General features: G+C 43.2%; 1 protein-coding gene across 1 annotated transcript in view; it reads right to left on the bottom strand.

Annotated features, from left to right (window-relative positions):
- RSRC1 (arginine and serine rich coiled-coil 1) overlaps window positions 1-15,986 on the bottom strand; it is a 99,100-nt gene that overhangs the window by 30,232 nt on the left and 52,882 nt on the right. The window contains exon 8 of the mRNA XM_059479459.1: window positions 9,541-9,592. Coding sequence (XP_059335442.1) covers window positions 9,541-9,592 — 52 coding nt within the window. The remainder of the gene's footprint in view (window positions 1-9,540; window positions 9,593-15,986) is intronic.

The following is a 15,986-nucleotide window of genomic DNA, read 5'->3' as shown; positions in this document are numbered from 1 at the left end:
ATTAAAGGAAGTAATTGAATCAGTTTGCGTTTTCTCCGTAAAATCTCATTCAGGGAAATTTTATTGCCAGCCATCTAAATAGTAAATACTTATTATCCACTCCAAATGAGGTTTTGCTTGCCAAGGGCAAAGCCATGGCAGTGACTGTGGCTCTGTCAGAGGCAGCAGAAGTGAAAAAGGTTATAAAGACGCCATTAATGTCACGGGAGGGCCTCGCCAGCGCTCCGTAATTGGGGCCTTTATTCCCAGGCCCGGGCCCTGCTAATAGGATGCTTTAGGGTTTCTCTGGTGGCAGCCCCACATAATCACCTCCACCAGCTCAGTGTGGATGTTTATCTGGGAATAAAATGTCAATAATGGCCAGCTGAAAGGGCAGAGAGGCACGGCCAGGCAGGGCCAGCACCAACGGGGGACGGCCACACTGAGAAGGGCACCAAAATATTGGGAATAAGGCTGGAAAATGAACTTTTAGAAGTCAGTCTCTACTGTAAGGAAACCTGAGAAAACAGGCCAAATGGTAATGCTGAGATTGATTTAAAATAACGTATTTCTAACTCAACTGGCACAGAGTGCCCCAGGCCTGGAGGAGGCCAAGGCGCAGCCTGGCCCAGGAAAGGAAAGGGGAGCCTGGCCCAGGAAAGGGGAGCCTGGCCCAGGAAAGGGGAGCCTGGCCCAGGAAAGGAAAGGGGAGCCTGGCCCAGGAAAGGAAAGGGGAGCCTGGCCCAGGAAAGGAAAGGGGAGCCTGGCCCAGGGAAGGAAAGGGGAGCCTGGCCCAGGGAAGGAAAGGGGAGCCTGGCCCAGGGACACGGCAGGGCTGGAATGAGATGGGCTTTACGGCCCCTTCCAACCCAACCCAGTCTGGAATTCCATGTACTCTCCCACAACTTATTTCCTTTGCCCTTCAGCTTTGCCCACATGTCAGACCAGAAAATGGAAACACAAATCCAGAGCTGCTGCAAGTTAGGAATGTACAGGAGGCAAAGGCAGAGCTGCAGAGAGTGAGAAGCCCAGGATGGTTTGGGTTGGAAGGGACCTCACAGCCCCCCCAGTGCCATCCCCTTCCAGGGCCAGGGACACCTCCCACTGTCCCAGGCTGCTCCAAGCCCTGTCCAATGCAACCACAATTTCCTCTTGCTCAAAGAGACTAATCACTATAAAATCATTCACATTTCTCAGAGAAAACTCTCCAAGGGCTTCAGATCAGCAGCACAAAATGCTCAAAACCTTCAAGGAACTACTGATTAAATAGTTTTAGTGGGTATTTTAAGAACATAAGGGGATACACCATGGCTTAAACAAAGCAGCTCAGAAATCTTCAATAATAAATCACAGTGCAGCCACAGAGAAGAGAAACAGAACTGGAATTAAAGGGAGGATCTGCAATAAAGGCACCTAATTTGATTTTTCACATAAACTGTGTTTTGAAACACTTCTTTTTTCCTTGCTGGGGTGATCAATATGAGAGATTGGTAGAGGACACAAGTTTCCATTACTGCTGCCTTTTACTGATGATGCTGTTCTGCCCTTTCCAATGGATTCTTTCATGGGCTTGGGGCAACAGGGCTCAAACCACCTGATGCAGGTTTAACTCAGTGTGAACTTGCCTTTCTTGACATTTGGAGGAGTGGTAAAACCTACTATTACAGCAGTTTACTCCTGCCTTTCAAGAGCAGAAAACACCGCTAAAAAAGTTATTTCAGCAGAAAACAGAAAATACTGCATAAAATCCTTTCCAAGTCACTAAAGTTACCAAACACTCCTAAGAAAACACAGATATAAATATTCATAGAATAAAGGTGTGTTAACAACAAAAAGAAAATAAAAGAAAATTTTATTATCAGCCTCTTAGGTATGAGAAGAAATGTTTCACATATAAAAATATGTTGGCGGTTTTGTTTCTATCAACTTTCACAACCCCCCACACTTGCAAAAGCCAAAGTATGAGAGCTGCCCTTAAACCACCCCAAAATCCCTGCCAATGACAGGCAGCAGCCCTGCAAAAAGCCCACCAGGACTGAAGAGTCCTTGCCAAGCACCCTCTGCTCCACGCTAAGATTTATTCGGCCGACACCTCATAATCATCTCTAAATCTAATGGGACACAAATGCATTTCATCACAGATGAAAATCTTCAGCGCTGCTCAAATGGAAATCAAGGAATTATTACAATGCCGTGGTCTGGCTTGCAGCAGGCATTAATCAGAAATCATAATAAATCCACACAGCACACTCAGGCAGCACATTAGTCAGGCGCTTTTGCATGATAACGACGTTGACTAATGGGCTCCGAGTTGGAAGGGTCAATCATAAACTCATCAAATGCTTCATTTAATTTCTTAATTTGGACAAACACGATTTGTTTATGGGAAAGATATCAGGTGTTCTTGAATGAATAATGGCTGTGAAACCAAAGTCCATTAATCAGTGCTTGATTACAAATGACTCGGAGATTGTTTGTTCTAATTTCATTCATTTGGGGCAACAAAGAGAACACGAGCGAGCGAAAGCACTTGGCCAAAATGGCACACTTAGTTCTCCATGTTTAATAAAGTTGTGATAAATGGGCTTTCAATAACTAAAACAAGGGGGTTATTACCCATATTAAATACTGTCCCTGAGAAAATTAATATCCAGGAGTTACAAGGAGATGGTGCAGGCACACAACAAGGTGCTGGATGAGTGCTGAACTCCTGTGCTGGCATTCCAGCTTCTCCTGAAAGGATGGGTGGGAAAAGCACAAAACCAGCAGGGATTTATTTCTACTTCCTGTGAAATACTTTAGGAAAATGATGGAGTTATTTGGGTTGGAAGGGACTCTAAAGCTCAGCCAGTGCCACTCCTGCCATGGCAGGGACACCTCCCACTGTCCCAGGTGGCTCCAAATCCCAATGTCCATCCTGGCCTTGGACACTTCCAGGGATCCAGAGGCAGCCACAGCTTCTCTGGGCAGCCTGGGCCTGCCCACCCTCACTGGGATTTGTAATTAATTTAATTTAATCTAATCCATAGGTTCCTTTCAGCAAGATGATTCTGGGACACTTCCCACGTGGAAATTAGGGAGGCCCCCAACACCAGAACAGCACCAGCCAGAGCAGATGGGGCAACTGAAAACCTTTTCCTGGGCATTCAGGCTGTAAAATCCACCACTGGAATTTATATCCATGGATAAAAACACTCTGCACTTTCACTTGTAGAAAATCTAAACATCCAAAGATGTTACAAGGGAAGCTGTCAGCACAAAGCTCAGGACACCCATTCCTGGGAACGCCTGGATGGCCAGAGCCCACACAGGGCAGCTGCACACAGAGGAGCCTGTGACAGACCATGTGAAACACCAGAACTAAATATTTGCCCATCAATATTAAGAAATAACATCTCCCAAAAGACTTGCTAAAAACAAACGAGCCCCACGACCACATATGGTTTGCACAGCCAAACCAGCGGATAATTAAATTACAGCAAAGTTGCTAAATATGAATTGATATAAAACTTCAGCTAACTGAAAAATTGTCTTTGACTGCAGATCAATAGCAGGCCTGCAAGATTCATCTGCACATAATTAGCACAGAGATTTGCATCAAAATCCTGGATCCCATATGCTGCAATATTACAGAAACCCATTAGGCACCATGCAAGCCTGAGATACTTTTGGTGCCACAAAAAAAAAACCTTGGATAAAAATCTAACAAAAAAATTAGAAATTCTAAAAGCTTTAGAATGATTTCTGGAGGCAATAAATGTTCATTAACTAATAAAGTTCCTCTAAATTCTGCTTATAGGCTCTGGTTTATTTAGGCATCCCCACAATTCCTCATTGGCTTCTGACTCTAAAAACAAATTAATATTCTACAAAAATGGTTCAAAGCAATTTTTTTTTAGTTTCTTGTAAGAACCTAAAAAAGGTCCCTGAAGTGAACCAACAGAATGATAGTATACATTGCAAAAGTGAATTATTTCATTTCAAACACATTTATTCTCTACCTACACTCAATTAAAATCCTGTATTTTTTCAGCAATCCTGCAAATTAATTTAAATTATTTAATTAATTACTATTATCCAAGTGTTTACTTTGTTTACCACAAACCAGCTGCACTTCAGAAATCACAAATTTTGTAAACACAACACCGTTAATATGTTAAAGAAGCAATTAATTGGAGAAAGACTCTTTTTTTCTACAGTTGTCACTTTGTGTGCAGAAATTCACACTTTTTTTAGAACTCTAATGAGATTATGAAGCTCTGCCAGGAGCTCAGGGCAAGGAATGGCTGAGGAAATGTGTCTGTGTCCAGCTTGGCTGTGAAGCTCATTGGTGTGGAGCACCCAGGTGAGCTCAAAAACTTCCTGAATTTTCTGAAATTCAGTCTTAAAACGCCTGAATTTCCCATCAAACACATGATATAAAAATTAGCTACTTCTTCTAATGCACACCTTCTTGATTTTTAAACTAACTGTTTAATTATCCTATTGCTCTGAGCTTTTCCAAATGTTCTTTCTCCTGATGCTGTCACTGAAATCGGTTTTGACACCAAAATCTGCCGAGTAGGAATCAGCAGCTGACCTAAAAACTGGGTTCATTAACTCCATAATTAGATGGATTTCCTAAATTAGCTGGTGCCCAAGAGCAGGATAAACCTCCCCTATGGAGCCAGGAGAGGAGAAAGATCCAGAGAGAGCTCAGGGCCTGCAGGGGCTCCAGGAGAGCTGCAGAGGGACTGGGGACAGGGATGGAGGGACAGCACACAGGGAATGGCTCCCAGTGCCAGAGGGCAGCCATGGGTGGGACATTGGGAATTCCTGGCTGGGATGGGATTCCCAGAGCAGCTGGGGCTGCCCCTGCATCCCTGGCAGTGCCCGAGGCCAGGCTGGGTGAGCTTGGAACACCCTGGCACAATGGGAGGTGTCCCTGCTGTGGCTGGGGTGGCACTGGGTGGGATTTAAGGCCCTTCCAACCCAAACCATTCCCCAAATATGGAATCTCAGGTGGCCCTAGAGCAGGACACGAAGGGAAGGTGTTTGAGCCATCACTGCTGAGGCTCTTCCCAAGGTAATTCCAGTTTATTTTCCTTTGACACAGGGAACAGAACAACCTTCCCACTGGTGAAGACTCACAAGGGATGAAAATTCCTCTACTTGCTGGGGGTTCAGGAAACGCTCCACAAAACAGCCTCCAAACCCTTTGCAGCACCTCCATCCACATTTGTCACAAAGAGAAAGCATGACTCAAGGAAGAATTTGATGATTCAAACATGATTCAAATAAGAAAACACGATTCAAAAAAGATTCCTTTGCTCTCCAAATAGAGATTTTTATATAAACAGAGGTAAAATTCAATTATTTGAAGTGTCAACAGCCACTATTCAAGACCAATATTTGAAATTGATAAAAATTAGAGTTTTATAATAAATCAATCCTACACAGCAACTGAATTAATCTTTTTTTCAATATTCAGAACTTTTAAGCTTATTAATAGTTCAAATTCTTGCAGTTTCTGGGGCAAGAATTATTTTTAAAGCCTGCTTTAAATTTCCACAGAACAAGTAAAATATTTTAAGTATTATTTCATCCTTTGTGTGTATATAACAGCACATGTTATCCACCCTCCTAAAATTCATTGCATAATCAGAAATTTAAATTAAAGCCAGAGAGTTCTCAGTGGAAAGAGCACAAATAAGAAAACTGAAAGAAAACCACCATCAAAACGAGAAATCCATAAACATTTGATAAATTTGGCAGTTGAAAAGAAGCCCCAATAAAAGGAAATTTTTCATACTTGTTGCCACCTGCCCGCCCGACTGCTTTGCATAGCTAGAAAAGAGCAAAATAGAGGCCAACCTATTTAACTAAACAGTTTTTATTAAAGTAAAAGAAAAGCAAGAATCTATAAAGTAGCAAGTGATCCTATTAGTTCCACCAGACTAAAATCATACAGTCTACGTATGTGGTCCTTTCAGCCACATCTGTTATGAGCCATTTTGATACCCAAAAGCAGAGAATATTTGCCTATATTTATCAGGCACTGAGTGCAAATCAGGCTTTTTCTCCTCAATAATTCCTGGTAGAATGTGTAGATTAATTAAAAAAAAAAGGCAGTAAGAATTATAAAATATTTGTATTTACCCCAGTTAAGGCTGAAGTACTCATCGTATTCCATGATTTTCCCTTTGAGGAATATGCTAAATACAATAAAGATGCAGGCTACAAAATTAAAGGCAGCGATCTGATAGCATAATTCAAAGACGATGAGTTAAATATCCAATATCCAGAACTGGATCTGATAAATGGTAAATGTTTGGGATTTGTATTTCCCCATTTTCTCACATTTAGAGCCTCGCTCCCGAAGTTTCCTTTAAATAAACTCCGGCGAATTCTTTGCACAAAACGCCCTATTCTTGACTGCTCTTTCAGCCACAGATTGAAATGCAGATCCCAAAAATACATCAGTCACTTATTTCAACTCTAGACCTTTGAAAATCCAGATCAATTGCCTTTTGTCATCGCCTTTATATGGAGAGTAAGAAATTTCTGCTTAGCACCATGGAAAAGCTCCCGGAGCCCTTTGGAAGAGGCGGCAGCATCGACAGCTCGAGACACCCGTGCGCTATTTCACGGGAATTTATTGACATTTTGGGAATATCCATCCATATCTGAATCTTTATGAGAAAGCACAGGTGCCCATATAATTTACAGCACGCACTAAGCAGCTTTCAGGTTCTGAGGTTTGCCCCGAGCTCGGGATTTCACATTTGCAACTTCTCCCTAAAAAGCGGCGCCGGGAGCCACTCTCGGCACAAACCCCCAGCGCGGATCCTCCGGGTCCCTCGGTAATGAAGTCTGGGAAAGAAATCACAGACACCCAAGTGGTTTGGCAACTGTAAGTGACAGAAGCTGAGCTAAATCCTCTGTTTACACTGGGGATTATCCGGGTGGATTGTGCGGCGCTCCCGGAGCCGGCGCTGGTCAGGGGACGCTGCTCCCCGTCCGCCCGTGGGGCAGGGCACAAAGCCCCGGCCTGGTAGGAAGTGACCCAGAAGGAGATGGCGAGCAAGGATTTACACAAAGCCAGTCTGCCTCAGAAAAACTCCATATGACCATTAACTGGCCGGCAGGGCCTGCCAGGAGGCCTAATTACAGCCCTACAGAGCCCGCTAACAAAAGCTGGAGAGCTTTAGCCCAGGGATGATCTGCTTTATACTGACTTGAGAGAGTCCATATAGAGCGAGGAAAAGAAAGAGGTTTAGCTTGGAAATTCTCCCAAGAGACAAAGCATTGTGGCTCAGTCTGGAAGGCCCACATGGAACATACTTCAGATGGGCTTAAACATCCCACCCTCTCCAAATTAACATTCAACTACTGCCTGCTTAACATCTGCTCGGGCACGGCGACTTGTGGGAGGCTGTCAGAGGAGCCTCAAAAGGCTCCCTGGCACCTCAATATTAAGAAATCTAATTCAATAAATCGTGGAAATATGAATTTATAGCTGGGACCGACAACTTCTGAGGAATGAAGGGTTTTATAAATCAAAACCCAGTTGTCTCGAGAATTAAAGTGTTTGGGTACCTCCCAATATTGCCTTGCTCAATGAGAACAAAACACTGACATTAATCTACACTTAAAAATAAAAAAAAAAATTTAATGAAGTCAGCATGAATGCAGGACTTGGAGAAAAATCTCTCAGCACTGTATAACCTAAATATAAAAATGGCCATCTTACCCTCCTCCCCCACAGACACAGGTGAGTATTTTTTATTTTACCTGCTCTCCTAATGAGAGACCAGAGTCACAATTCCAATCTCCAAATACACCAGGGAAAAAAAATCTCAGTAATAAGAGCCTGATTTACTAGGTGCTGATTTCTGCCTTTCAGAAGGAGCAGCTGCTATTTCCTAAAATAATATCTAGGTTAAATTCGAAAAGCAGGTTTTCTCAAGATCCTAAATATCTCCACAAGGGCAATTCAGATAGGGAAATACAAAGAGGGAGCTGGAGAGCAGCTGTGGCTGCCCCTGGGTCCCTGGCAGTGTCCCAGGCCAGGCTGGACATTGGGACAGCGGGAGGTGTCCCTGCCATGGCAGGGTGGGATGGATGGGATCTAAGGTCCTTCCAGCCCAAACCATTCCATGATTCCACAATTTCAGCAGGGATGACCCATGAAGGACTGTCCCCAGCGTCCCTACAAGCCCTGCAGATGATCTGGAGCCCCTGCTTTGTCTGTCCCAACCAGGGAGGAGCAGCATCAACACCAGATCCATGACAACCCACTGGGAACACAGCACAGCTTCCCATTCCCACCCAGTGGGCTTGGAGCAATCCCCATAACCTGCACAGATATTCCACGAGCTCATTCCCAAGCTTGGGACGGAGCCCTGTGCACACCAACAGCAGCTCCACTCACCACCACTGAAGTACAGAGTTAATTTCAATTTTATTCAAACAAAACGTTACCACAACAGCAATGAACCTGCTGAGCCTCAGCTCCTCAAAAGCTGCTGGGTAATGGCTCAGCAGAAATTCATTTTTAAGTTTGAAGACTAAAAGGTGCCAATTTTGCAAGGAGTAAACACACAAAAATATATTGAAACAACATTTATCAACATTTCCAACCCCTTCTCACAGCAATTAAATAAAAATTAAATTTAATTGACTGAATGCAGGACTAGGGGAAGAAGGTGGGTGATGATCCCATAAATGCCTGGGATGACCAAGACTTAAATAAAGCCAGGAAGGAACTTGATTCTGTATTTTGGATTGTAAGAGACACAAAGATATTAAATCTCTTCTGTTCCTTATGAACAACCTGCAGCTTCAATCTAAGATCCAGCCTTCAATGGTGGATATTTAAATTTAATAATGTCACAGACCTCTGATAAGCTTTGGAAAATTTTGGAGCCCAGGTCACAATGATATACAACCCCCAGTTATCTTTTGTACATCTCCCAGGTGTGAAATTAAAAAATGAGATGTGATCGATGGCAGCAGAATACACAAATTGTGCTTCTGAGGTCAGAGCTGTCACATCCATTTCATAATTACATGCTTCAAAGATTTATTAAAAGTTCTGGAGAACAAGGAATGTATTGGAAGAGAGACAAAGCAAAAGGCTGGATGGATTTTGGAAAATGAAGTACATCAGCAATGTGAGGACATTCCTCTAAACAGAGGGTTTCCAAAAGGGGAAAAATTATATATATATATATATATATATATATATATTACATACTTGTACTGATTTAGAACAATGCTAAAATATAAAGCAAATTGCAAAAAAATAAACAAAACCAAATTTTTGAGAACACAGAATCATGTCTCAGTAGCAGCAAGAGCCAGAGAATAAACATGAGGTTTTAGTGTAGGAAAAGCCTTATTTTTATTTCCTTAAAGGGCTTTACTAAGTACCAACAACGATGCAAGCCAATTTAATCTTAACCTGCAATTCAAGTGAGCTCCAGAGAACAGGATCAGCATCTGCCAAACACAAAGGGATAAAATCCCACCTGACAGCACAAAAATGAAGCAAAGTTTTGAAGATTGTCATTTACTCACCAGCTGCCTCCAGAACCAGCTGCAGTCTGGCCTTGGCCTGTTCAGCAGGAGTCTGCAAGAGAGGAGGGATCAGCTCACACCTGCTGGGACACTGGGCACTCCATGGGACATTCCCACCCATGGGACACTGGGCACTCCATGGTGGACATTCCCACCCATGGGACACTGGGCACTCCATGGGACATTCCCACCCATGGGACACTGGATACTCCATGGGACATTCCCACCCATGGGACACTGGATACTCCATGGGACATTCCCACCCATGGGACACTGGATACTCCATGGGACACTGGGCACTCCATGGTGGACATTCCCACCCATGGGACACTGGACACTCCATGGGACATTGGACATTCCCACCCATGGGACACTGGACACTCCACGGGACATTGGACACTTCCACCCACAGGACACTGGACACTCCACGGGACATTCCCACCCCAGAGAGCTCCTGCCTCCTCCAGCCACTCCACACCCAGAGCAGCCAGAGGAACTCCCAGACTGGAGTCACCGAGGGAGGAATCACCAAGGAGATCTCCAGAGCTGACCCAAAGCACCATCCCCACCATGGCCATCCCATGCCCAGCTCCTCTCCCAGCCCTCCCACCCCAAACCCTGCCTGGCTCCTGGGTGACCTCGCTCCACACAAACACACAGCTCCACAAAACGCTCCAGAACTGGGTTTAACGTGATTAATGTGCTGAGTTTTTCACACTTTTATCTGGGCTGATTTTTCCCTCTCCTGAAGGTATTGCTGCACATCTGTTGGCTCGAGGAGCACATTGTTGGCCGTGGCCCCACTATGCTAATCATCCCAGTGATGTTGCACTGTGTCCAATGTGTTTGCCATCCCTCCAAATGTGAAGCCACTCAAACGTTGCCACAGTTAAATTGATACACAAACCCTATTTGTCACGGGGTTCAGAAGTTGATTATTTCTGGAAGCGTCGGAGAAGTTTGAGAGGTTTCTGCTCTGCACTGAAAACAAAACCTGACGGGAATTTTTGGTGGCGTTTTGCAGCTTAGGAAATTCTTCTCAAGAGTTTCTCTAAATGGCTGCAAAAGGGAAGATTAAATAGGAAAATATAGACAAGAGAAGCTGTGGCTGCCCCTGGATCCCTGGCAGTGTCCAAGGCCAGGCTGGACATTGGGGCTTGGAGCAGCCTGGGACAGTGCAAGGTGTCCCTGCCCACAGCAGGGGATGGGATGGGATTTAAGATCCCTTCCAACCCAAACCATGCTATGATTCCATGATTTTAATTAGGCAGAGCTCTTTGCCATGAATACCCCGACTGGTGATGCTCTGCATGGCCTCACCACCCTCATCCACACCCACAAGGAGAGGCTGACAGTGACAGAACAATTCTATTTCTTCTCCAAGAATTTACTGACTGCTCCTTCCAATAGGAGAGATGCTGCATTAAAGTGCAATTTAAATGAAGATCCAGATTTTGGTTGTACAGAGTTCTATTGTTTTTAGTTCAGATTTTTGCTGTTTGCATAAACCCAGAATTACTGGGCAGAATTTATTATTATTACAGCTGCAATATCGATCCTGCCATCAGACCTGACCACTAATCTGGGTGGCAGCAAGAAACATCTTGAAATTTATCACAAATTATCTTCCCATTTCTTCTTCCTGCCATGAACTAATCATTGCAATCTGTTTTGGCATCTTTGGTATGCCATGGGAGGAGAGGCAGGAGAGGAAGGGAAAGATCTGCTTTTTATCCAGAACCAACTTGCCCAGCTTCAGTTTCAGAGAAGCTTTACTTGGGTTTGTGGTTTCTCCATTCCATGACAACTGTAAATTTCAAAATCCCACCTGGATTAGTCAAGTTTGGCAAAATTTTGCTGGACAAACAGAGAAAGAAAAGTGTTTGGAGTCAAACACCACCATGCTCATGTCTGCACATGAACAGCCCAAGTCTTTGTGCACCTCATGCATCAGGTGGGCTCTGGCATCCCAAAATAAAATTTCCTATACAGCATATCCAGTTCAATTATTTACCCAAAAAATCCCTGGATCTCTCACATTCTTGGATCCCTTCTTGCTGGCCACACAACCACCTTGATCTTGGCCTTTGATCCCTTGTGGCCACACAACCAGCACTGCTCAGCACCACTGACTGGAGAAAGAGGTTCCACCTGCAGCTTTAGGATATTTGTGCCCAGCACCACCACTCCCACAAGAACTCCACCAAAGAGCAAACCCCAGGCAGGCTCCAGAGGAGGAGAAGGGAGCAGCAGCAGCTGCACAGATTCACTCCCAGCACTAAACACAGAGTTCCACAATCGATCCTGCTGCTCTGAGGAGCTCCAAACACCTTTCCCCACTCCTCCAACGGAGTTACGCATGTGCCTTGCTGGTGCAAGGGAGGGAAGACTCAAATCCTTCCTTTCCTCAGCAGTTTCCCACTGGGAGCAGCCCAGGCAGCTGCTCTGAGGCATCTTCCCCTCTGCCCTGGCCCCAGGTGTTAATTACTCCAGGGGAGAACTCGGCACAGCCACCTCCTCATCAATCAATAAGCCCTAACCAAGGAGTGAAAGCAGGATTCTGAATAAAGGTGACTGCCTTGGCCCCAGAAAACATCTCTCCAACTGGTGGATGGGGCCAGCACTCGGAGAAAAAAGGACAGAGGGGATTTCAGCTGAAAACCACAATTAGAGCCTCAAACAAGCCAGGAGCAATGCGTGAGAACAAGCAGCTACCCCAGGTCAGTATTGATTTGGGGACCATTAAGTGAAAAAATTCAGCAAGAGCCTCAGGAAACTTCAAAATGGTGAAATGATTGGTGGAGGAAGCATTACCAAGAGTGATGCTGAGCAAAATAAACCCTTGTACCTTTCTCATGGTCTCAAGCATAACACAGAAGGAAAAGAATTCAGAGAGTTAAAGGAAAACTAAAAGTATTTCTAGTGGCAGCTGGTGAAGGAGTCCACTAACTGTAAAAGCAGGAGAGGAATTCCCTAAAATTCCTTAACAAGCACACTGTAAAATGACCTGAGGTCATCCCCAGCAATGAATTTTACACGTGCCCAAAGTGTCTGTGAGACACTGGAATCCCAGCTCAGAAAAGGATGGGATTCCATAGGACACCAGCAACACCCCTGTGATTAATAACAGCTTTTAATATTTCAAGCAAAAATTGGATTAGATCATTCAATGTTTAATGGCAGCTGATTTATAAAGGTGCAGCACAACCCTTAACTTGTATTTCTTTGCAGTTCTCCCACTGCATTCCATCACTACTCTTTTTATAAAAAGTTATTTTAATAAAACTACACTAAAACAGACTCACAACTTAAAGTTTGGTGGGTTTTGTGTAAAAATCCCCCCATAATTTGGTTGTCACTCACAGATCCAGGAAACAAGTGCCAGGAATATTTGGGAGAGCCATGGTTGGCTTCCCAAATACTCCATTTCAAGGGAGACGTAGCTTCTCAATTAATTAATAGATTGGAACAAACACTTTAATTCAGCTTTAGAATGTATTTTGGAAATTATTCCTGCTATTTGGGATGGATGGTAAATGTTCTTGACAGAGGAAACAATATTAAAGTGAAAACTTGAGAACACTGAGGAAAAAAAATTGAAAAACATGAAGTTGATAAAGAGAGTCCAAGTTTCTGCTGGAGGCATTGGGAATTTTGTGGAGCAGAGCATGTGGGTCTTGGCAGCACTGGAAAACTTTTATCCAGGATTCCAGGAGGCCATGAGGCTGCAGCACTTTGAGCTGCAATGTCGCCTTTCTGAATTTTTACCATCATGGAATTTCATATAGAAAATGGCTGAGATGTGCTGAAACTGGTCAGGTTCCACTCCTCCTGCTCATCCCTGGCACTGCTGGGGTAAAACTCACCTGCAGGACTTTTCTGTCTCAAACCATCTGGATAAAAGCCCAACAAACTTTCTGGTGATGGTGATCCATTTTGGGGGTTTTTTATCAAATTCAAAAAGATTTGTGTAAAGACAAATCCAGCCCTCACCATTGCCAGGAAAATCTGTACCTGAAACCAGAATTCCATGTTTGACTGCAGAGAAATCCCCAGTTTGGGGCTGTGGGCAGCAAAAAGAGACCTCAAGTGCCAGTGAGGGGAAGAGCCAAGGAAGAAATCAAACATAAGGGTTACAACTAAAATGATATTTGAATTTATTCTGTGAGTCAGGGCCTGCCTCCACCTGCAATATTATCCATCCCACTCCCAGAAAATCCCAACAGGAGAGAGCAACAAAGGAGCCTAAGCCCAGCCAGCTTTTAAACAGATTTTGATCAAATTATGGAAAATATTGTGGGACAGGTTTATCGTAGGAATGCTGGATTCCTTTCCTGCCATTTACTCCTCTTTGGTGATTAAAAAATAATTACCAAAGAAACTGAAAATGCTTATTTGTATAAGAAGACATAAGAGAATAAAATAATCTCTCTTCATGAGAGAATAAAATACTAAAATAAAAATAAAACCAAAGGAGATTGGGAATTTGCAATTGTCAACTTTTCCTTATATAAGTCTTTGAGGGTGGCAAATTCCAGCTTGATAAAAGAATGGTTTTCACATTAAAAACATAAAAATAAAATCCCACAGAAGAATCCCTAATCTGAATTAATAGCACAGAAATATAATAAGCACATCTGGCACTATTTGAATTAAACCCCTGCATTTTCAGACATAAATCTGTTGAAAAGATTGGATGGTAAAATTATATTTACGTCTGAGTTTTTCCTCTGATACAATTAACCAACAACACTACTCAGGAATAGGCTATGGTAGGAGTGTCCTGACTGGATACAGATCCACCTGCTCCCAAAAAAATAACCTTAGATTTATCAAAATTAACTATAAGTGGAGAAAAATCATGCAAAACATGGAAAAATGGCAATTTTAGTCCATGGAATTCACAGATGCTCTTTGTACATCAACAGAAATAAAGAATCCAGCATCAGGGATGGACTAATTAGGAAATTATTAACCAAAACAATGGGCAGAAAATCTGAAATTTTAATTTATGTAAAGGCCACCAAAAATACGACCAGTGATGAAGGGAAGAGTCCATCCTAATTGGACATCAACACCACAGTGAAGGGAAAGCCTGGCTATGGAATGTGGCTCCTCCAGCCAGAGCCAGGAGAAAACACTGGAACATTGACAAAAGGACACAAAACCTTCGCAGAGCTCTCCTCCAAGATTGCCAATTCACCAAAACTGGGAAGGAGAGAGCCAACAATGACAATGCCCAATTGTGAAATTCATGGCCCAGCGAGGAACTAAATGAGGCAGAACTATAAAATCCCAGCTCTGAATGGAATGCCCAAATTTCCTGCTAAAACACCACAGGATATTCAGACTCAGAGTTTTCCATCCGAGGGAATTTTCACTCAGATCTGAGATCAGAGGGACAAAACCTGAAACTGTCCCCAAACATCAGCAGCACTCTGACCTGAGAGCTGAGGATTCCCCAAATCCTCTCCTTCCTCTCACCCAGGACACACACGGCCACTAAAACATTTGGATTTGTTAACTTTAATTGTGGATTTATTACTTTAATTGTGGATTTTCCATTTCACTCCATTCAGCAGGAGCCGCTTCCCAGAGCAAGGTGGGTTTAAGCTGAGATCTCCAGAGAACCCTGCAACACCAGGTGGGTGGAAAATCCCATCTTGTTTCCTCTAAAACCAACCCAAAATGTCAGGAATAAGCAACAATGGATTGCTGGATGCAAATCAAAGGCAGGAGGGAATGGCTGTGGCAAACAGCCCAGGTGGCTCGGGCACACGGACGGGATTTTTGGGGTTTAAAGCAGTTTTTGCAGCAAAGGCACCTTTAACAGGACCAGAAAACAACAATGCACTCATTTCAGTGAATATTCCTGAGAAAAAGCAAGGAAAAAGGCCTTCCTACTGGAAGTGGATACAGCAAAATGGATTAAACACTCAGCAGAAAGAGGGAGAGCTGTAAATAAGATTTTAGAAAATTAATCGGTAAACCCAGGTCTTTTTAAAAGGAAAAATTCCTGGAAGTGTTAAACTTACACAGCCATAAAACTCTGTGTGGGTTCTTCAATAAGAGAGGAAATATGGATAATATTGCACTAAAGGCTAAAAAATTACCTCCCCTTATTTATCTCCTTGCAGCCTGGAATATCATCCCTTAGATTTACATTTGCATGGAAATGCAGCCACAACCACCAAAAAATTCAACATTCTGATAAAGAGCTGACAGAACGGAGATTTCTGCATCAACATCATCCAGTTATTATTCTATAAATTAATCTATTTCCTAATTAGACCTTTAAAAATTAAAGGTAGAACGATCCCCACAGCTTACAAAAATTATAAAATGATTAATATTTAACTCTTAAATATGGATTTTAATCTTTTATCACTGTTTCAATTTTTGCTGCATTATGTTGCAACAAAGATGTGGACATAAAAATAGCAGCA

Source organism: Ammospiza nelsoni, chromosome 10, assembly GCF_027579445.1.
Source record: "Ammospiza nelsoni isolate bAmmNel1 chromosome 10, bAmmNel1.pri, whole genome shotgun sequence".
In the NCBI taxonomy this organism is placed as follows: Eukaryota; Metazoa; Chordata; class Aves; order Passeriformes; family Passerellidae; genus Ammospiza; species Ammospiza nelsoni.
The sequence above is the reverse complement of the archived record's forward strand: the minus strand, read 5'-3'. Positions and strand labels throughout refer to the sequence as shown.